The sequence below is a fragment of the Gobius niger genome, assembly GCF_951799975.1.
Source record: "Gobius niger genome assembly, chromosome: 1".
Lineage (NCBI taxonomy): Eukaryota > Metazoa > Chordata > Actinopteri > Gobiiformes > Gobiidae > Gobius > Gobius niger.
The window spans coordinates 19,300,072-19,322,630 of NC_136852.1; the positions used below are offsets into that span (position 1 = coordinate 19,300,072).

The window sequence follows — 22,559 nt, forward strand, 5'->3', positions numbered from 1 at the left end:
CGGGAGGAGGTGGTTGCGAGGGTGAAGCTTGAAGCAGAAAGGCAGCGTTAAATAGGACCATACCAATACTCTGTAAATGGCTCACTAAGCAAGGTCACGTCACAGGATAAACTGTCTGAAAGGTCTTTATTTTTTCAGTAGTGTGAGACATTTTTGGTTACGCAACACAATATGTACAGCACAGGATATTTGTACAAAACTAAAATCCGAATTGCCACATAACCTGATTTTTCCCATTCGTTCCGAGGCCAGTTTCATTTACAGGTAGCATTCAAATGCAAAACAGCATATAATTATCAAATGATGGAGTTAATAAATGGCAAACCAAGTCAATATAATTAAATGAAAATTTTGTAAATATTGCACATATTCTTTAATCTACCTGGTTAAATTAAAATATATTCAATTTAGTTTTATTTAGGCAAGGTTTACACAAAAAATCACTAAAAGCCCACTGAAATACAAATGTCAATGTTTTTAATTGTGAGCATAAATACAATTATTGTACAGATGGTTGTAACATGTTACATAAGATGAAATAAATAGTTAGTTAACCATGAAATCACAGTTTGCCATTTAGTAACTGTGTCTGAACATTTATAAAGTCTGTTCTGTGTGACTAGAAATCATAAGAGGAGTATTTAAGTGCCTACTAACCATAACTACTCATTATGTTTGCTAAACAATTATCAGTTAGGTCTAATTGGTGCCTTACAATTACAGGGGCAGCACTACAGGGAGCATACACACAGTAATCAAACACCTATAATTACTGAACACACAGGTGTATAGAAAAGCAGTGCACATCTCACTCTCACTGCACATTTCCTGAACTGACACTGATCCAAATAAAAAGAAAACGGAAGAAAAATACAGTACATTCAAAAAGGCTTACAATGCCCCCCAGTCTTTTGTAAATTCTTTCCACAGAAAAATATTTACAATAAATAAATACAATTTTGCCACATTCAGTCATCTCTCACATACTATCACATTCAAATGTACTTGGTCATAAAGAAACTGTAAACTCAAAACTTTGGTCAAAGACATTTGGTCATAAATGAACGTTCTCTATGCAAGTATAAGGCATACTCTACCAGTTTACGGATTAAACAAGTCATCACATTACTCAAAATATTACTTTGTACAATATTTCATCATAGAAAAATAAGTTTGGGCAGAGCCACATATCAAGTGCACAAGACTGTCGTTTGTTGTACTTCATTGTTTTCAGTGCAGCTTTGATAAATGGATGTCACAACATCCTGATATCACCAATAAGGTCTTTATAGTACACTTATCTAAAAACCACCAAATATGCATAATGTTGCCTTTTACATAGTGTACATAAGAGTCAACCATCTGTAAACATTTCTTATAATTCTCTCTGGACATAATCACCGCTAATCTGTTTATGTTCATCCAAAAACAGAGATATGTAATATACACAAGTCACTGAACTGCAGCTAAGGGAGGACCGGTTTGTCATGCTTCCATAGTGCAAATGCGACCTCAGGGGTGAGCCACGTTCGCCCACCACACTGGGCTTTGTCAGGAGCATGTTCTGCCTGACTGCTCCCCTGGGGAAAACAGAGGGAGCAGAGGACAGATGAGGAAAAAATCCAGTGGTGCCACAGGGCCCACGTGTGGCACATTCCACGTAAAGTCACAGTGTTTGAGAGTCCTCTATTGTGTTTCTGTGTTTGTATTGGGGCAGGATGAATACAACAGCGAGTCCACAAGACCACCTACCACCCACATATGAGTGCAGGCCCCACAGGTTCACCACATTATCCAATTCATCAAATGTACATACTCCTCAACAATGAATACGTATTAGAGCCGCTGTTGGTAATGGTCTGACAAAACACAAAAATTACATATTCTCAGCAGGTTATGTAGTAGCGTCAGCATGAGGTCAAGCTAACCAGCAGTGGGTCAAGACAAACGTACTGACTCATAATAACTGTGCCTTCCGTCCAATCTCACAGGGGAATGATATGTCGTCATCCGTTAGTTTGCGTCAGATAAGCTTCTTTGTGCCCCTTAAAGAACAATATGCCAAAAAACAACTTTCATTCTTTCAACAAAAATACATATTTACAAATATTACACCAACTTCTACCACTCGAGTACATCAAAATGCATAGTGCTGATTTTTGTGTATAAGTGGGTATGGTTGGCAGGGGTTGTTTTTTTGTTTGTTTTTTTGAACAGGGAAGATGGATTTGGAGCAAAAAGGGAAACATACACCGCTATTTACAATTATAAATGACACTCGCCACATAGTATCTTCACGGCCAAAGTGTATGCTGCATTATAAGTGCAAAAAATACAATAGATACATTTTGAGGGACATAAATATGCAATATTTCCAAAACATATAAGTGCCTTCTTTTTTGTTTTGTTTTAATTAACATTTGGGTGAATTGATCGACTTTTCCTTGATTTATGTTGCTCGCTCTCTCAGCTCACCCCTGCACACATCCCCTCTGCATGTTGTGCAACAGCGTAAGCCGTTGCAGTTTTGTACGCCCATCCGTCCCTCTCCGTCATGGTGTTACGGAGTGGTGTCGCCCCGGAGCATTGAAGCCCGTCCCCAGGCACCCTGCCCCCCGGCTCCTCCTGTACCTCCTCCTCCTGCTCCGCCGTGGTCTTTGTCCGACTCGGGCTGGCTCTGGGCTCTCTCCGGTTTGGGGTTGGCTGTGCACGGCGGGTCTGGCTGCTGCACCGACATGGTCCTGCGCAGGTGCGTCCGCTTGCACAGAAAGTCTGGTTTAGCCGAGAGTCCGAACGAGCCCTTCCTCAGGACCATGCGAACTGATGAGGATTTCTTGGGCCGGGCTCGGTGGCCAAACTGAAGAGTAGAGAGGTGTGCGGCGTAACCTTCACTCAAGAACTGCACACAGGAAAAGAATTTTGAGCTGTCGTACACAGAGAGGAAAAAAACAACAATCACAAACAAAGGCGTCAGGTTACCTGGCACTGGTTTTGGTATTTCTTTGATGGCCGTCCAACAATGTAAATCTGTGAGGGACTGAGGCCAAGCATGTTGTAAACAGATATGTCCTTCATGGATCCATACGCAGAGTTTATCTTAATGTGACACTGTCAAGGGAAGAAAAAGGTGCAGTTAGAGACATGCTTGTAAAAAGAAATAACTTAGATACAAAGAAAAATACTGGATAGCAACGGGTCCTGAGACGATGGCGCGTAATAACAGCTTAAGTCTAAAGCATGTCTTAAGTCTGTAAGTCATGCGACAAAATAGGCAAGGCGTTTTCCTATCTTTGTTATGTGAAAACAGGCATCATAGTCAAATCAGATAAGACACTCCGTGCAGTGTAAGCTGATGTACCTCTTGTATGAGGTTTCTGAGAAAGATGGTCTTTTGCCGCAGGGGATCATGCACCAGGCCTTCCGAAAAGAAGATCATCCCATGAGGAAAATTGTGCTGCGAGAGCCACGATACCACACGCTGCTTCTGCATATCAGGACGGCCCGTGATGTAGATGATCAGATAACCCAGATCCTGCCAGTGCCTGCATGCAAATGGGAGTTAACAGCTTAGCATGAATATAAGGAAGAGGGTTTTGTATTAACATTCATACATGAAGCTGTCATAAATATTAAAGTGAAGGTGTGGAAGAGACTAGATAAGTGAACGATTAATAATCTAGAGAAAGTGTGGCCGCTGTCTTGGAAATGGAGTTAACAATGTAAGTTTTTATTTATGTTTGACAAAGGTGAAACTATCCAGCCTGGAGACAGGACCATACCATCTCCTGGGTGTAAAAATTGAAAAGGTATGAGGTCACACATGATGCGAGTTAACAGATGAGAAGCAGCAGCTCAAATAGTTTTTAGTTACAGCTAAATCAGATTGAAGGTTAAAACCTACTCTACAACGAAGTGCTGCACATTTCACAGGTGGTTAAAACAGATAGAGGACAGGTGGTCTTGACAGTTAAGTATGCAACACACACACACAAACACACACTCATTCAGGGGTGATTTGCCAAGCGTTTGCTCACACGCAAAACAAGTACAAAAAAGTGGATCAGCAGTCTCTTCTGCTTTTTTTTTTAATACACGGAGCAAACTCTCATTTACATATCAAATTTGTGGTCCTAATTCTGTAATACAGGATATATCAAATGATAAATTAGGTGCAACATGATGCAAAATAGCATATTTTATTGTTTAGCTTGCACTCGCTATTTAGCACCTGTCTTGATAAATGACCCCCATATAGTGTTTTAAAGCAGTACTAACTCACTTGTTTACCTTAATAAATCCTTTTCCTAGTCCCTCTGGGGGTAATACAAATGTTAGTGGGATGATTCATCTCCCCCTGGTGTCTCTGGCCAGAAAACCCCAATTGCAACTTCGCTGCCTACGGGTCTGAGTCACCAATACACACTAACGGAATCACGAAGAAGAAGCTAACAGGCTAACGGGCAAAGCTAACTGTGGGCTAGCGCCACTTAAGTGAGTGAAAAAAATGATCTCCATTGTGTAACTGGGTGTACAATATTCCTCTCTCCTTTTGTCTTTTCTGGCAGCGTAGTATTTGCCCTTATGGACATTTAATGAGTAACAATGCTACGAAACCTGCAATGATGCTTATGGCCTCTAGGTGCATGAGTTACTTAGTACTGCTTTAAAACCACACAACAAAAATAAAGACAAGCTAAGTTTTTTTAACCTGTCAAATATTTAGCTTTATGGCCATGTGGTTTGAAGCACAGAATCTGGCAGCCCAAAGCAAAGCGCTTTGTGGGCTTTCTGAAGAACCAAAACAAAAAACACACAAAAACAACTGCAAATCATGTGAAATTAAATTTGGTCATTGTGAATAAATGAATATTACAAATAAAAAGTCAAATCTGATTTTAACATTGACTTCATGGGGACACAGTTGACACAGTCTACATATCATACATTAAATTATGCCTGAAAGGTGTATTCCACTTTACAAATAAATCATACAGAGGCAGTAACCAGCTTTGACAGTTACTTTTACCTGACAACATCCACTGCTCCGGGGCGGACCTTAGGGTCACTGCCCATGATTGACACACTGGCAGCAAAGGAGCCATCAATACTGAAGACAACACACTCCATACCCCTCGGCAACACAGTCAGGTAGGCCTCTGCACTTGTTTGATCACCTCTAGGGGAAACAGGAGAGAAATACAGAGTAATGAAACTCAAGCTCAATGTGCTGTAGGCCTCCAGCTGAAACAAGGGCCATAATTTAAAACTGCATAACACAACGATGCAGGCCACACACTAATATCTCATGTCGGTAAGCCCCTTGACTGCAGCACCTTACTTAATAATTCATAACAGTGGAAATGCATAAGCCATAAAGCCACTTACTTGACCACCATTTTAATTGGATAGACTCCCAGACTGAGTTTCTTGCTCTTGGGGACAGTGTATGTGACTCTGCCGCTGCTGTTAGTCACCTCTGTGTCAAAGTGCACCCAGCGGCCAGACTGCGGCTGTGTCATGAGGAAGATGTCCACCTGGGAGAGGCAGCAACAAGCCATTATTGTTGACCTTTCACAACACACTGAAGCCTTGGTGAGTGATCTAAGGACCGTCACCTTTTCTCCTGTTAAAGTGACCATGTCCAATGGGCCGTACATGAAGCGACCGACCAGCGTCTGCGGCCCATCCTCAGTGGCGATGACATCGTTCACCCTGTGGTTGGCAGTAACGTTCTGCAGAAACAAACAACAGGTTTTGAAACACCTGGGTATTTCTACCGCATCCATCAGTAACTTTTATTTGCATACATTAAAACATCTTCATTATAAGAAGCAGAAAATATAAAGCTTTCTAAATGTTAATGCGGATTTTAGACAGCATGAGAGATTTAAAGACTGCATGGATTTACACATTCCTTATATCCTTGTAATCACAAAAAAGATGTGTATGAGACCAGAGCTACATATTAATAATGATGGCTAACACTTGTATTGCACTTTACAAGCGACAAGTTTCTCAAAGCGTCACACTGTAGCCATTATTCATTTACTCCATACTACTACTACTAAAAATTTACCTTGTAGTAGTGTAGTAGTTACACTACTTTGAGTTACCTTTGAGTTACTTTTGGCAAAATATAAACTGAAAATAGTAATAAAGCCACTGAGCAAAAGTACAGTCAGAAATGTCCTTTTCCATCACTTTCCTCCATTCTCTCATGTTTTGTTTTGACGACATTAACTACAGACTGCAGATCTTATACACCAGTGTCCAACTTGATTTGTTATGCAGCATTTTATTTCGGGGGAGTTTGGCATTTTTTTGTTCATACATTTAAAAGCACTTGCAACTCGAGTTACTTGAATTGTAATGACTAATATATTCCCGTATTTTGTTTAAGTAATAAGTTATCTTCCTTAGTTACTGAAAAAAGTAATATATTTACTTTTGTAATATGCTACCCCCAACACTGCTCACTGGTGGTAAGTAACTACTAATTTAGTCACAGCTGCCCTGGAGTTAACAAGGCATTCACTCACACATAACATTCACAGAGGCAATGGCTTACTCAAGGACACAACACAATATAATATGTTAAAGGAGAAACTATAGCATAAATAAAACATTTAGTGACACACAAAATGTGGAGGATTAGAGCTGCACAGCCAGAGCCATGAGAGCGCGATTTTAACAAGTTACACAGCGCACAGTGAGTGGTCTCCTGCTGAAACTAAGGCTCTTTATTGCAGCACAGAAAACATCAAGAGCAAAGCCTTGAGAACACTGCCATGCAGACAAACATCGTGTGCGTAGACTGTGCACCACTGATGTCAGCTGAAGACCATTTAGGGTATAGGACTCTTCACGTTTTCTGTTAAGAATCAGAAACACTTGCCTTTATATGGAATGAGACAGACCTCGAATAGAAATAGGTTTCCATGGTGCTAGTAACACAGTTCTATTTATAGCGAGCAGTGGCTTAAAAGACCGTCTCTTAATACAAAAGCAGCACTTGCTCCGACGATAGAGATGTGGCCTTCACTTTTCTACTGGCTCAGCACAAAACCGGCAAATGAGTGTTATGTGTCTGTTTATGCTTCACGAGAATACGTGGGAGCATGCAGGGAAAAAAGCACCACACGCATTTCAACAAACAAAGCATACACATTATATACACTGTTGACGAGAAGAGCAATATGTCTTTGATCTACAGATTAGAAAGAATAATTTTGTTGAAGAAAAACAAACCCTCAGTTTGACATGTGTCCTCCTTCTGAGCCATTTTTCTCGCGGACTTGAGGGAGAGAAAGGAGCTGAGTCCAAATTGTCTGCTTCCTGGGTCTTCACACAGTCGCATCGCATGAGCTGCAATTCAATATAACAGAAGCATTTTATATTTCTTTTGGAAATTGCTCTCGTAGCGCCTGTACAGTTCGATTATAAACCACAAGTGGAGTTGAGAGATTTAGGAGAATTATTTTTTAAGTACTACAAGAAAGTCTCTGCTCACAGCTTGGAAATTATGCATCTAGTTACAGTCTGGAGGAACACTAACAATATATTTTCAATACGAGTCCGACACAGGAGAATTTTGCCCTATTTTAAGTAGCCCTCTCACCTCATTAAAACTCCTTTCATGTAACACTAAAGTACTAACCATAAATCATCCCAATGGCCCAATACACGCGTTATGTGTTGCTGTCAGTAAAATCTTAAAGACCAAAACTATGCTAAAAGTAAAGTTTAATCCACATGCTTTTTCTTTTGAGGGCTGATCGAGATGTGCCCTGAATATTTAGACTTCGCAAACAATGGTGCCTACATTAACCTTTCTTTAGTTTGGCATTAGGCAGCACCTGCACACGCATCACCATGGAAAGACTCATCCTGGATTGCTTTGTGCTTTGTGTATTTTGACAAAGCAGTGCGCTCCAGCTGACAAGGTGTTACCCACCACCACAGAGAGGTAGTAAAACTGTTTTACAGGGTGTCGTCAACAAATATAGGAGTTGAAATCTTTAATACTGTTGAGCTGCTCTTGATTCAGGTTTTAATTAACATTCAGAGCAATTGCAGAGCCATTTTGTGCCATTAAGTCCAGCTAATTTTACAGCGTTTACCTTTAGCATTTCATACATGTCTAAATAAAAGAGACTTGCCAAGGGAAAGGTCCCCTATGTCTTTCTCTTTGAGCTGCTTACCTGGCGGAGAACAAAAGCTGCCACATCAGTGGACTCCCAGTAGGAGGCATGGAAAAGATGAGGCAGAGCCACTGTGGGAAAGGCAGTGAGCACGTCTGGGCAATACAGAGCACAGTCCAGACGCTTGGAGCCCCACCACAAACTGGAAACTGAGCGAACAAAGAGCTATGTATTAGACGCAAGTGGTCGTTTGAAACATTTATGAGACTTAATTAAAATGATTAAAGTAACATTAATAATCAGCTGTTTAACAATGGCTAGTTTATAATATCATATATACATATCAATTAATTCAAATAATTACTTATCAAAAAGAAACAATACTAATTTACAAGAGCACAATTCAGGATACTTGAAAAATGTCTCTAGCCTAGACATGTGTCAGGTTTCAAAGTTTTAATTTGTGAAGAATACAACTTAAAGAACTTAAACAAACATTTCTAGGCACTAAGCGTGTTAATATATAGTTTTGAAGAAGCAAACTATTGCAAAAGGTCAAATCAGGCTGCTCAATGTGAATTATTCACTCACTGTAAGCCATTACGTTTCCAAGTTGGCTCATGGAACACACAGAAGTTTCACTTTCCACACTGGTCACACTGGGTCTGCGGCCTCCTCCCTCCTCGTCTTTTTCAGTCTTACTGTCCACCAGCGGCTCAGACTTGGCTTGTTCACTTTTTAAGAACACATTGAAATGGCCTTGGATACTTTCATCTTCGGGCGAGAGTGGAGAGAAGGCAAAGAGACAGAGAGCTTTGATCAGAGAACCACTGGCCAGCAGTCTTTAAATCAATAGTGTTTTTGCTAATAAGATCACTTCTCGCTGTGTATCGACTTGCTTTGGCTCTATCAATGAAACCAAAAGGAGCACTGAAGGTCAATAAGGCTACTTCTCTACTGTTGCACGTGAATCTATTGTTATTGGTTCTGGCAAGCAACAAGTCCTCTAAGAGCCTGCCATATGCAAATTATGTGAATGGCCACAGTCTATTTTGTAACCTTTGTATAATACTTTCGTCTTCCACCTCAGAAACTATCAATTGGCGCTACTGAATTACCACAAAGACATCACTTCAGTGGCAGGACTTGTGGACGACAGTGTCTCAGATGGTAGAGTGACCCACCTTGACTTGAGTGTCTGGAGTGTGAATGGGTGAGTGGTTCCTTCAAAAAGTGCAGAAGGACTGGCTAATGAAGGTGGAAAAGCAGGATGTCAATTAACGCCAATTACCATTTGAAAGGTTTTCAAGTTGACAACTCAACTATTAAGCCCGTACCGTAGGGAGGAGTTTGACACCTAGTTTACTCTCAAAGCTGCTCTCACTTTGGTAAATATTTTACCCTTGGTGGATATTGTGGGACTAAACTATAGCACGTTTAACGTGTCTACACTCACTTAGGTGATGTATAACTTATCAAGGACAAAGCTCAGCCACTGATTTAATATAATAGATAAATATATATGTTCTGCTGGGGACAATCATAAATCCTGTTATTCCTTGAGGCACGCAACACTGGCAGGACAAACTGCATCAATAGCTTAACCATTTCAAAAGCAAATGTGCAGTGACTCAGCTTAATGACACATTGTTTTTCAAGCTCATAGCACATGCTGCCGCCCAAATAAATCCTTCAGCTTCTACCAGGAATAAAAAGCATTTGGTTTTGTAAAATTCTAAATGCATGAATGAGATTTTACCCTCTTCAGGTTAAGTTATGCAAACACATATTTTCCCAGGGTTCTGTCAGATACATTGTAACAATTTCTTCAGATCAATGCCAAAGGAGTCTTCAATAAAGACAAAGCTGCACAAAGGACATTTTAATCAAAGATGAATTGAGTGGATAATAAAAGAGGACATCTATGTGCATTACATGGTGTCCTCTCTGTGGACACTAAATGCCACTTCAGGTTCCTTCATTCAAAGCTTCACAATATGACCTCAGTGGTTACTTGTGTGTCTAGTTTTTTTTTAGTTTAGTTTATTTATTTACAGAAACAGGGACAATAAACATTAACCTCAAAGGGAGAGATGCATAGTACCAGGTTATAGCTCAAGTGCTAATTTCCACCCGTAGTCCCTGTCTCAACACAGAAGACAAAAAACAAATCAACATTCCTTGGAGAGTTTTGTGTCAAATTTGATGTAGTGAACTAAAAACAGCTGGACTGCTCAACCTAAAGTAAGTCCAGCTGTTTTTAGTTCACTACATTACTACTTTATTTACTTTATACTTTAGTTCACTACTTTATTTGACCGATCGATTTACTATGTGACAGAATCTACTGTGATACCAAAAAATATACTCTGTAAAAATAAAAAAATGTATAAGAACCACATAACTCTTTGTTTAGAGGCAGAAGCAAAAGCACAATCAATCAGTAGTGACATCATTGAACAGTGCTTATTAGGGCATTTACTTTTTTCACTGAGGAAATATCAGGATGTCGGGTTAAATTTGCCCGCCAGCGTCCAGAATTGCAATTACACAATTTCAAAATAACAATAGTCTCAGTCTCACAATCACTGGTCTCACCACCACGCTGTGTGATCAGTAAAATTAGAGGCGATTTGGCACGGCTACACATTATTTTCCGTCGTTTTTTGTTTTGTATCAGTCAGCTTGAAGTTGCCATTATTTTCGATGTGTATTTAAACCTCAAAACGTACGTGTTCTTGATCCGTGCATGGGGAATGAATTGCAATCGAGACAGTGATCAGAATATCAACACGGTACGGTTTTACCAAGTTAAATAAGCCTTCACAAACACCTCAAGGTATTGTGTAACCTTGGGGGTGTCAAAATGGATTCACAAAACCTCTCAATATTCGGAGCCAGCGTTTCACAACAGGAAGCAGCAGCAGCCGGGAAAAAAATCTTCCATGGTGACACCTCTAACAATGGCAAAATGGCACCTTTCTCCGTGTCTAGATATTGATGTACATTCTCGTTGCAAAAAACGACCCAATTACAAGGACGGGATCTGTCACTCGCACATCCACTAGCGGAGCAGGAGCAACAGAGACACACTCTTTTTCAATGTGTTATCAATAACGAGCCTCAAAACTGTTTTTCTCCACGATCCAAGAGACAAAGAGCACATAGAATGAAAGAGAATATTTAAAAAAAGATGACAAATAATAAACAAAGTAAGATAGAAAGCATGTTCTCATTATGGGAAGATATAAATGGTATTGGATGAGAAAACGTGTTATGACCTTGAAAGATTACGGTAGAAAGAGCCGATAACCTCGTCGAACCTCTATACAAGATCATACAAGGGAATAATTCCATGGTGTTCATAAACACATTATAGTGGACCATGTGACATGATAAGAACGGGGAACTGTACCTCCCCGCGCATTCTCATATTTCCCAGTGGGTCTTAACTGGAAATCAATAGGAAGCGGCTTCATCCCGCCTATATTGGCAACATTCATTATAATAAAGCCTGGCTGTTGACAGTTGTTGATGACAAATTTGCAGCCTTAAGACTTCCATTACCCCCCCCCCCCCCACACCCCCCCTCCCGCTCGCTCATAATAACTAATGATTATTATTAAACACAGGAAATGGATGACAGTGTTTGTTCATCAAGTGGGAGGGAGTCTGTTTATGCCCCTGCATCTGCAAATGGTTTTAATTTACCCCATAATTTGACTGCATTCAAATTCATTTAACAGGTATAGTCATTGTGCGACGAGCAGAGTGTGCCTCTAAATCAGGAACATTAAAGGGATATTTCAGGATTATTCCACAGGGCCTCATTTTCTAGTTATCCAGAATGTTGCTGATTTCTGGAGATATTTGTCGATAGGATCATTTTAACTATTTTGCATTTAAAATAACTTTTTTTTTTTAGCAGCATTGGCCTCCTGCTTGTAAGCTACGCAGCGGCGGAGTGATCTGCTAGAAAGTAGTCCCTCAAAATACGGTAATTCATGTGATGCAAAGTCAGTTATATTTCAAAAATTATTCTATCGACACAGATATTTATGTCGGTAGTCTGGTCTTCTAAGTGATTTGCCTCAGGTGTACTGTGGGTCAGACTTAAAAGCAGGCTGGCGGTTACCGAAGAAATGCACTAGCCTGGCACTAGCCTAGCACCATTAAACTCTTCAAATATAAGGACTGCATGAATTTAAAAAATATATATATTTCCAGAAATCATCATCTTCATCATTGCACAAAAACTGAAAGCATTTTAACAAGTGAAACTGCAGTAACACAAAGATACATTTATCCGTCTTTCAGTTTCACCCTGTGGAATATACAGGAGCGTGCAGCACTGATAGAAAGACAAACCATCTGCTTCTGTCTCTAGACAAACCTAGAGTTTCTAAATATATCGTTAACACTGACATTTGAGGTTGGGTGATCATTAAGGCTCCGTTTATTTACTTCTAGCAATTACCAAAGTCATTAAAGTTAATTCACAGCCGTAGTGTGGGGTCAGTGTTTAAATACAGTCTACAACACATTGAGTTGTGGTTTCCCTATAGAGTGACTGGGAGAGTGAATTGCTGTGAGCGTGTGGCAAAGAACCTGCTACCACTTAAAACAATTACAATCAAGCAGAAGAGGATGAATTAATGTATATATATACATTCAATTCTGTCTTTCTTGCTAACTGAAATAAAAAAAGGCAATTAAGGAGAATCAAGGTAACACATAACGACAAAATATTTCCAGGACATTTTTTACTCATTTTGCTGAAAGTTTTTGGATAATAGGGTATTTTGTCAAACCTTCACCACCTATTCGATTACTGTTTTTACTTCAAATCTATGAATGATCAGTCCTTGTCCTATTTTATTGCGGTAAAAAGCCAGAAAAAGGAAGGGGGACGAGTCAATGCGTCATAACTACTGTTTAGAGTGTGCCTCATGTCCCAAAAGTGGGCTAACACATGCTTCAAATAAATCAGAAGCTCATTAAAAAGACTCCAGCCTCCACAGCTGGGCCTCCAGGGGGATTACAACATCTTTTCTGGCAATGAATATCTCACATCCGACGAGCAGAGGGGTGTCAGGCCAAAGGTAGGGCACGGACGCGGGAGGAAGCACAAATGAGTTTGAAACATTGGGCGCTTGTGGGAAGGTACAGCGTTCTATCTGTCGTTCTGTGTAAAAGTACATTGCTTAAATTAAATGGCAATAAAATACCACTAGAATCATTAATGAAAACATCAAATATTTAACAGGAACAAGCTTTTGGGAGATTTCACTTCTTACCTAAGAGCATGGTGCGGCCGTCCCCGAGAGGGTAGCGCTGATAGCGGGGCACAGCAAATGGGGGCAATCTGTGAAATACAGGCTGCAGCAGGGGCTCCAGTCTGGAGGCAGAGGGGTCCGAAGGATAAAACAGGTTGAAGATTTGAGAGCAGGCTGGGCGTAGCTGGCACACTGTCAAAGATAACAAGTGTTATGTAAAGTTGTTTGTTGTGACAAACTAATTACAAAAACATGAAGCATTAAAGGTGCATTATGTAACTTTTTGTGCCCAAAATAAAAGTTTATATTTGTGCGTATTTGATCTTGTAATGATCCAGTGGGCGTATGAGTGGTCAGCATGGCGCCTTTGCTTTTGATCACAGTGCTCTCTACAACACTCCAGGATCAATTGTTTTGTTGGTTTTCTGGTGAGAGGGTCCGTCAGCAGTGAAAACCTCCCAAACAATTAATCCTGAAGCATCCAAGAGACTACTGTAATGGAAACTAAAATCGTCCTGTACCAGATTACAGTTACAGTTACTTTTATTTTCAATTCTAATACATGATGCAATTGGGTTAAAGTGCCCATATTTTTGGGCAGTTTTTACCTTGGACATTGGGCAGCACTGTCCTCCTCATGGCCAGCACCAGGCCCAGAGGACAGCCCAGCAGGAAACAATCAGACACCTCAAAGTCAAAGTGGCCGGGGTTCCACACCAGACTGGTGTTGCTGCTGCCGCGGACCTCCACACCCTCCTTCATCAAACTGTGAACACAAACGGATGAAAAACACAATTCAAATCCATTTTAGACCTGAGCTGGGACTCAAAGGACATTGATGTAACTGTTTTGCACTGGCTGATAATGTTTGTAAATTTTATTGTAAGCAGTGATTACTTGATGAGCGACGGCATCAGAATTCCCTGTAGAGAGCCCAACATCTCCCCATTAGAGGGAGAGGGATTAGCCACCGGTCTTCTGCCTTATTTAAAAGCCAGGATCGATACTGCGCTTGTTTTCTCAGGCTGCTGCTCTCTCAAGTTCACCCCTTCATTCTGCACTTATTCTGTGGTTGTGTAATCATCAGCCTGTTGTTTGCCTTCATGTCCACTACTGTAGAAATCAATGTCTGGAGTCCTGGCTGTTCCATGATACTAATGCAGTGAGAAAAGGTTAGCGTTTCAACAAAGCTTATCATGTGTATTCTGTAAGTCGCAAGGCAGATGTACAGCAGTAATTTGGCTAACATGTAAAATATCATCTGATTAAACAAACCAAGTGCAGAATCTGCATCTTAGTGTGTCCTCGGATGTTAAAATGTGGTGGAAAGTTATTGGGGTGTAACCATGAGGCTTTAAAAATAGGGACTGAAGCTGCATTTACGAAAATCAATTAGATGGTTCTTTAGCTTTAAGGGCTTAGCATTTACATCCACCATAAACAATATTCTGTCGGTCTTTCTGTCTAAAACAACCACGAATGATGGTTGACAAATTGGCCGTTATGCGTAGTTGGGCCAAGCTACGTGCGAAATAATTTGCCTTACACACACTGTGCACTAATCCGAGGAGCTACCGGTGTGAAATGTGGGTGCGGGGGGATGTAATGTATTGGAAAGCAGCTTTAATAAGGCCTCTTGATGCTGGGATTCCACCAGGGCTAATAGAGGCAGAGAGCACAAAGAGGAGCAAAGGTTACCCACAGCAGAGCCAGGCCACGGCTTAATCATGTTGGATTCATGGGAGAAACACCACACCCCCACGAAACAGCAAGTCGATGAGCTTCTATTCTGGCTCCACTTGCAAGGCTGTAAGCCCAGTTGCTACATGCCAAAATAGTTGTATCCATTACATCTAACCTGAGACAGCTAATTCACCGGTGTGCACTGTCGAAAAGGGCTGGCACGGACCTGCAGAGGCTATTTATAGAGCAAACGGGGAGGGAGGAACAGACAAGCTGAAAATATTGATAGAGAAGCAAGGCCAGGCAGACTGACATATTGTGAGATGAGGGGCTCAGGGAAGCATCTGGGCCTCAATGAACTCATAACACACACATCAGCCTGTGTCAGAGAGCGACATGGGCACAAACGACAAAACATACTGATTTTGTTACTCTGTTCAAATGTTTACTTAACCAAGGATTTCACTATAATGTAAGTGATAATGACACTAATGTATGAACGTAGCCCATCTATTTGTCTAGGAATAAAGTCCCTATGCCGGCCATTAATATGCACACGCAGTTCCCCAAAGGCACGTTACATTTCTACAAGTCTTGGCAAAACGTCTTCATTCCTGTCACTATGCATTATCTCCTCCTGCCTCATTGATACTGTGTGCAGACATTCTTCCTTTGTGTCGTTGCCCCAAAGTGCTGTATATGTTACTATAAATATCTGGCAGAGACTAAACCAACCAGAATGAAAACAAACAAGGTTAAAAACAAATAAATAAAACAACACACGTCAGTCTTCAGCGGGTGCAGTTCTACCTGGAGAAGAAGCCGCGCTGCCCTGCGGATGATGAGTCTCCGTCGTAACTGTCGCTCTGCTTGCGGCTCAAAGACGGCCCTCCTTGGCCGTTGTTTGGAGCAGAAATGTCGATGTTGCTTTTACTCAGTCTCTTGCTGGAACTCAACCCAAGACTGGACTCACTGTGGGGCCCTGAACTGTCCTGTGTGAAGAGAGGAAAGAGCAAATGATACCAGGTCAGGTCAAGTAACCAACACACAGCAACAAACAACATACTGTTTAATGTTAATGTTTAATGTTAAGTTTGGTATAGTTTTTCATTTCCCAGAAAGGGTCTCTTCATATAGGCAGCACTCAATTCCAATTCTATAATAAAAAAGACTCTGTGCTGTCGTGATTCAAATTCAAATGGATATGCAAATCACTCCAGATCAGCTAGAGCGAGCCTGAAAAACAAAAGCCCAAAGAAAAGAGAAAGATGATTTTTTTTATTGGAAAAGTTCAAAGTCCTGTGCAAAGCAAATTGACTGAATGAGAGTAATACTGAGAGTGTTATAGCTTTATTCGCACTAGGATGTTGTAAAGCCCAAATAACTATCCAAATAACTGTCAGAAAGAAATGAAATCTTACAATGTTGTCTGAGCTGTGTCAGGGTTGTTTTCTATGTCGTTTGTGTGTGCAACTCGTGTCAATTTATCGAGGTGCCTCCATAAAAACCTCTGTCACACATTCCAGAGCAGAGCTGTACCTTCAGGCTTTCGGTGCTGTTGTTTCTGCTGCTGCTGTTTGGGCTGCCAGTCCTGTGATGGTTACTGAAGCACAGGGCGTCAAAGCAGAGCACGCCACCCACGCAGTCACCCATCAGGCAGACCTGCACAAAACACACACATGCAATCCAGGACAATTCGGTATCAAAAGCACATCGGGCCTTAGTCACTGAAAGCCATGGACGCTGAGATGAACGAACGTGATTACCAGAGGAAACATATAATTTTAAAATGTCAAGGAGCCAGGCTCAAACAATAGAGAGGCACAACAATAATAAACAGAGCCTTTTATACAATGCGTTACATTTGGGCTTTCATATCCTGTGTGTGATGAATTATACTAAGCTTTGAAAATAATAATAGGATGTAAGATGAATCGATAGTCAAATAGTACAATGTAATAAAAAGGTTGCTTTAAAGTGCAATTATTGCCTGAGAGAAAATGGTGACTTACAAGGCTCCAAGGCAAAACCGCGAGCAATAGAATAATGGACAATTATGGACCTTGACCCTATGTTCTGTGGCCCACATAAAGTGGCAAGGTCTGCCACCGAGGTCTCAGAACAAAAGCAGTTACGTAGCCTACTAAACATTTCCAAATGGAAAAAAAAACAAAAGCATTACACCTCGGCTGAACATGAGAATAAAAAAGATGCAGTTCTTCATTCACTACAGTTGATTATTACATGAAATGTGTGTGGGTTTTGTTGTTGTTGCAGTCATTATGCATGCCATGAAAATTCATTGAACTTCATTGAGTCCCAGGAGATTTAGACTCCTCACCAGTTTACACACTATACTGTCCTGACCCAAAGTCTGTCGACATTATAATAACAATTCAAAATAGGCCTTCATCAGCCCTAATGGCGATCGGGTGTAAAAATGTAAAGAGTAGCCCGTATACCGTATATAGTTTAAGCCGCCGCCCCTTTGTCTCGATTGTATAGCCTGATCAAAAATGCATTATACCAACAGCTTGCAGTATTTGCATAATGTTTCTTCACTTCACTTCACCCGCAAGAGTCTTTTTCATTGCCAAGGGTTTTCACAGTCCTGGGAGCATATGCAGCCCATCAAAATGACAATGAAGAGTGTCTGAAGCACTCACACACACCTGACCAGTGAAGCCCTGTCCATCCTCAGACTGGAGGAAGCTGCGGTACACCTGGTTGGCCCTGGCGATCACTGTTGCCACGGCGTCCTGGTATCGAGGGGAGACGATGGCCAGGAGGGGGAGGGCCGCTAGAGGAAGGTGGTCCACGCTGCTGGACACACAGCTCTCATCATAGCTGTACGGGTTTAGACTGAAGAGGACAGAGGAGAAAGAAAAGTCATTGAGGCCTTTTAATATTTTATAATGACGGCCAAGGACAGATTCACTCTTTTTCTTGAAACTTTGTATTGAAAGAGTTTCAATGTCTAGACTCTTCTTTAAGATTTACTCAGAATAGATAGATCTTTCTCTGTTGGCAATGCATTGATATAAAGAGTTCCATTGCAATTGATATCGCCATGTTGAGATGACTACAAAACCTTTGACTTTTGATATTGCACTTTGCAGACAATACAAGTGAAATTAAAATTGAGATATTTTGATTAAAAAAGACACTTTTTATTACACTAAAATAGATCTGGTTGCTACACACCTGCAACATAAAGAGAAAATGACAAGCCTACGTAGATTTTTGCAATAGTACTCTATTAGGATAATGTACAGTATATTACGGAGTTCTAGTGGAAAACACATTTTATTCAATTATTCAAAAGGGCCAAAATGCACAGTGCATTAGTTTTTATTCATGGGGCAATATAATGGTAAATTGATCTGTTTCCAAACAATAGCTTACAATATACCTGTAACCACACAAACATCAGTAATCAATGAAGTGCGATCATCATCAAGTGCGACTGTAACATTTTATCTGATGGCACCAACATCTTCAAACTTCCTTCTCCGTGAGGTATTTTTGAAAACCACTACAGTTTGATGTGAACTCTGAACTCTCCTTGAGCTGTGCCTTCTCTTCATCGTCCATCAATGCACTGATTACAGAATATAGCAGCAATCTAGTGCCAAGGTTGAAAAGTGTCAGCACAATGATCGCATTGGTGACAGAGAGGCACAGCATGGCTCCAACATTAGGAAAGCCAGTCAGAAACCTGTCAAGGCCCACTGAAAACTCGAAGATTACCGCATTATCCTGTCATTTTATAGTTGCCCCTTCCATTACTGAGAGATTGCAGAAGTGCATTCTACACATTCTGTATGGCCGAACTTGGGATGGGAAGTGGTCAGATATGTCTTCTCTTCTTTTTTCTAATTGATGAATTGTTGGATGCTTTTTACTGATTTTTTATCTTTCTATTCTTTTATAAACACTTTGAAAATCCTAACCAGAGATGGGGGTTGCAAATTAGCCTATGGCTAGACGCCTTATGTACATAACATCGGCCACTGAGTTGGCAATGTTTTCGTGTACTGTCCCTGTCAAATAAATACATTAAAATACAGCCACCCGGACAACCAAAGTCAAATAATTTCAAGAGATAAATGGTGCAGGTTTAGAAGCAATTAACATATTACAGCAAATTCAGACCTCTAACACAAGAGACACATTGTAAACCTTCAGTGGGGTTAAGATCAGGAGCATGATCTTCTGCCTGCCATAACAACAGCGTTGGTCAAAGCGAGGCTGTCATCTTGCAGCCAGTGGCTAGGTGTCGCTTAATAAAAAAAAAGGGGTTGAGCGTGGTCTGCTGCAGAAGCCACTGCTTCTTTTTCGCAGCCCCTCCTCATCTTGCCCTTTACATCGCTCTACCACCTAATGAATATCATTCAGCATTTAGGCTACATTGTTTTTAAGCTTTCGCAGGACAAACTACAAACTTTATTTAATCCGTTATGGGTTAAAACTATATGTGCCCAGAGAAAAAGGGAGCCCACGTCCAGCCCACTTACAGCATCAGGTCTGGGGCTGAAGATTTCTCAGAGAATCCCCCATTAGTCTACTACAGCCTGCTTTTAGAAAACACAAGATCAGGCCCCTGGACTCTGTGGTGGCCAATCCATGTCTCATGCTCCCTGAGCTACTCTTTGACAATGTGAGCCCGATGAATCCTGGCATTGTCATCTTTGAATATGCCAGTGCCATCAGGGAAGAAAAAATTAGTTGATGGAATAACTTCAGGTAGTCAGCTGATCTCATTCTTTGGGCTCATAGTGTTGATGAACCTAGACCTGACCAACTTCACCAATCCCAGATCAGAACAGTTAGTTCAATCCAGGGGGGGGGGGGCATAGTCACAAAGCGCTTTACATGAGACAATTGTACATTCACTTCATACTCTGTGGTGCAATGAAAAAGATATTATTATCCAAAGCATTGATGTAAAATGTTTTCAATGATTATAATACCAAAACTATAAATAAATCTGGGTCAGAAAGCTTTTGTTCATCGCTGAACTGAATATTCATTAATATTCTTACCACACGCTTTAAGACAGAACTGGGTTCACGATCCACAGGACACGAACAGAAGTGCAACACCTGTCGCAGCGCTCCACAAATGCCAGGTGAGGCACTCATTATTACGTGGCATAATTAGCTGATGATACAAACACTTGTTAGCTTTATTAACATGATTCACGTACTGTTTTACAGCCTACTGTGTTCAGTCACTTTCTGTAATTGTTTAGTGTGCTCTGAAAACTTCCAAGTGTAGAGCAGCGTTTTCAGTGTCGAATTAAGAGTTTTTATAGTTTTTGCCTTGAGTTTAAAAGCCATCCCCATCTGCTCTGGACAGCTATAATGAAAAACACGACATGAACCAACAACAGTATACATGTTCTTTATTCCCCAGAAGGTGCATGAGTATTTTCAAAAGAGCCCATGAACACAGCATTAGACTGTGACGTTATGATGTGATAATCCTTTTAACAGAAATAGTGAGAGAGTGAGGCCAAGCGAGAAGATTAAAAATCAAATGAGTCTCATCTCAAATAACCTTGAAGTCGATGGCTATTATGGGTCTTCCTTACATAATCTCAGGTCTGACAAATTAAAGCGAACCACTCGCCTCCCTCTGTTTAATGGATGCCTTGGCTCTGCGTTTACACAATTAACGTGAGACGCAACTGTCCTCAGTATATGTCTCAGCAGATCAGGAATAGCAGCAGCGGCCACAATAAAGAGTCTCCCTCCTCGTCTGCGGACAGAGACAATTTAACAGCGTCAGCAGCCTCTCTGTGATGAGAGAATGCCGGACCTCATTTAGTTCAACCTTTCAGAAGTTTCCAAAACAAAACGGTTTTGCAAACTTGTTCCAAAGTCGATGCAAAGAGGCTCTGTGAAAGTCTCTTTTTCCCGCTTGTTGGTAATCAGGTTCACATTGCTTACAGCAGGTCTGAACGTGACACAATTCATAGAAATTTAAACCATATAATGAAACAGTTCAGAAATTCAAGGGGCAATATTTCCTTAAACTTCTTTACATTTAACTTAAAGTGAACACGGGCACATAGTTTATCATCTTCCCAAAAGCGCTCTGTTTACATTTGCATAAAGCAACATTAATTTTATTTTGGAATTTCATTCGGCAACTGAAGCAATCAATTTGTTACAGCCGAAAAAGCAGTGGTTATTTTTGACATTATTACAGCACACCCATTATTAATTGATATTTCCTAGCATCCCCAGGGAGAGGAAGTCAATTTTTCTCACTTGCTGTTAATTGGACACACGTTGTTAGTGGGGGCGATCTTCACACACACTGGTGACTTTTTGTAGCTTACTGTATGCATGTTTGAGCGCCATAATTGCCTGTGCGCTGCCTTCACACCCTGCACAGTGGCTTCATTATCGGCCCGCCCAATAATGAACTCTGAGAGCCCCTTGGAGAGCAGCGGTCGCCCATAATGCACATGGCAACAAACACCACACGCGCTGGAAAACCCTCTCCATAGAGACGCCTTACATCGCCAGAGGAATTATCAAGGCACTTAGTCCGAAGCCTTTTGTTTACGTGAAGTTTTTTTTCCTCTCTTAAGGCGCTTAGAGGCTTCAGCACCTTCGGCCCTGTGGTGTGATTCTTATTTAGCCAAAGCTGTTCGCTGCGACGGGAGTAAATTAGGCACACAGCAGCAGCTCGTTTCACCGCGCGGCTGTCGGGCGTCCTGTCTCTGTTGTGTTTATGTTGGCACGCGAGTAATGAGACTTCGCACACCCACGAGTCCAACACTGTCATTAGCACAAACACTGCAAACCGTCGAAAAAGTGGAGTTGAAAAAGTGGTGGCGTTGTGAGACGGTGTGGGCGCGCTCAGATGCCCACTGACTGCGCATATTGCGGAGAGTATGGTAAAAAGCTGGAGCAGCCTGGATCGAAATCAGCTATGTCCTTAACACCACTTTGTTAGGTACACCCAATCAACAAGATGAGATGGAATGGGCTGCTTACATCTGCAAATGAAGAAAGGTTTTCTGAGGTTTCCTGATGAATAGTGTCGACTACAGTTTGCATATAAAAGCTGTAGAAAGTACAAACATATTGGGATGTCCTTAAGATAAAAAGAATCTCAGCGTAAATGCAACCTGGAAGACCTACCTGCAGCCTTCATTATCCAATCATCCAATCACGGCCCCATCTCGAGCCGCACCTTTGAGTTAATCAATCACCGCAGCTGCTCATCCTGCTTCAGCCATTCATCACCCAGGATCCCCTTGTTAAGCTCCTCGGTCAATCACACGGTCATTTCCCAACCGTGCTGCAACCCTCCTCCGCTCCTCCTCCGCTCGTCCCGAGTCTCTTCCTACCACCAGTGTCTGGGCTCCGAGGGAAGATTATTGCTATCATCCTTCATCGCCGTGTATTCCATATCGTCAATGCAATCTTACGCCAGGGTC

The 22,559-nt window shown here is 41.2% G+C and overlaps 1 protein-coding gene across 3 annotated transcripts in view; it reads right to left on the reverse strand.

Annotated features, from left to right (window-relative positions):
- Positions 1-2,169: 2,169 nt before the first annotated feature.
- The window catches only part of pitpnm3 (PITPNM family member 3), a 70,924-nt gene continuing 50,534 nt past the window's right edge, over positions 2,170-22,559 (reverse strand). For all 3 annotated transcript variants that reach the window (XM_079556994.1, XM_079556993.1, XM_079556995.1), the window contains 14 exons: positions 17,773-17,962; positions 16,640-16,762; positions 15,911-16,092; positions 14,026-14,183; positions 13,439-13,609; positions 8,733-8,915; positions 8,202-8,350; positions 7,249-7,365; positions 5,616-5,732; positions 5,386-5,534; positions 5,027-5,176; positions 3,359-3,542; positions 2,980-3,108; positions 2,170-2,899 (listed from right to left, as the gene is read on the reverse strand). In XM_079556994.1, the coding sequence (XP_079413120.1) occupies positions 2,561-2,899; positions 2,980-3,108; positions 3,359-3,542; positions 5,027-5,176; positions 5,386-5,534; positions 5,616-5,732; positions 7,249-7,365; positions 8,202-8,350; positions 8,733-8,915; positions 13,439-13,609; positions 14,026-14,183; positions 15,911-16,092; positions 16,640-16,762; positions 17,773-17,962 (2,341 nt within the window). In that variant the 3' untranslated portion in view covers positions 2,170-2,560. The remainder of the gene's footprint in view (positions 2,900-2,979; positions 3,109-3,358; positions 3,543-5,026; positions 5,177-5,385; positions 5,535-5,615; positions 5,733-7,248; positions 7,366-8,201; positions 8,351-8,732; positions 8,916-13,438; positions 13,610-14,025; positions 14,184-15,910; positions 16,093-16,639; positions 16,763-17,772; positions 17,963-22,559) is intronic.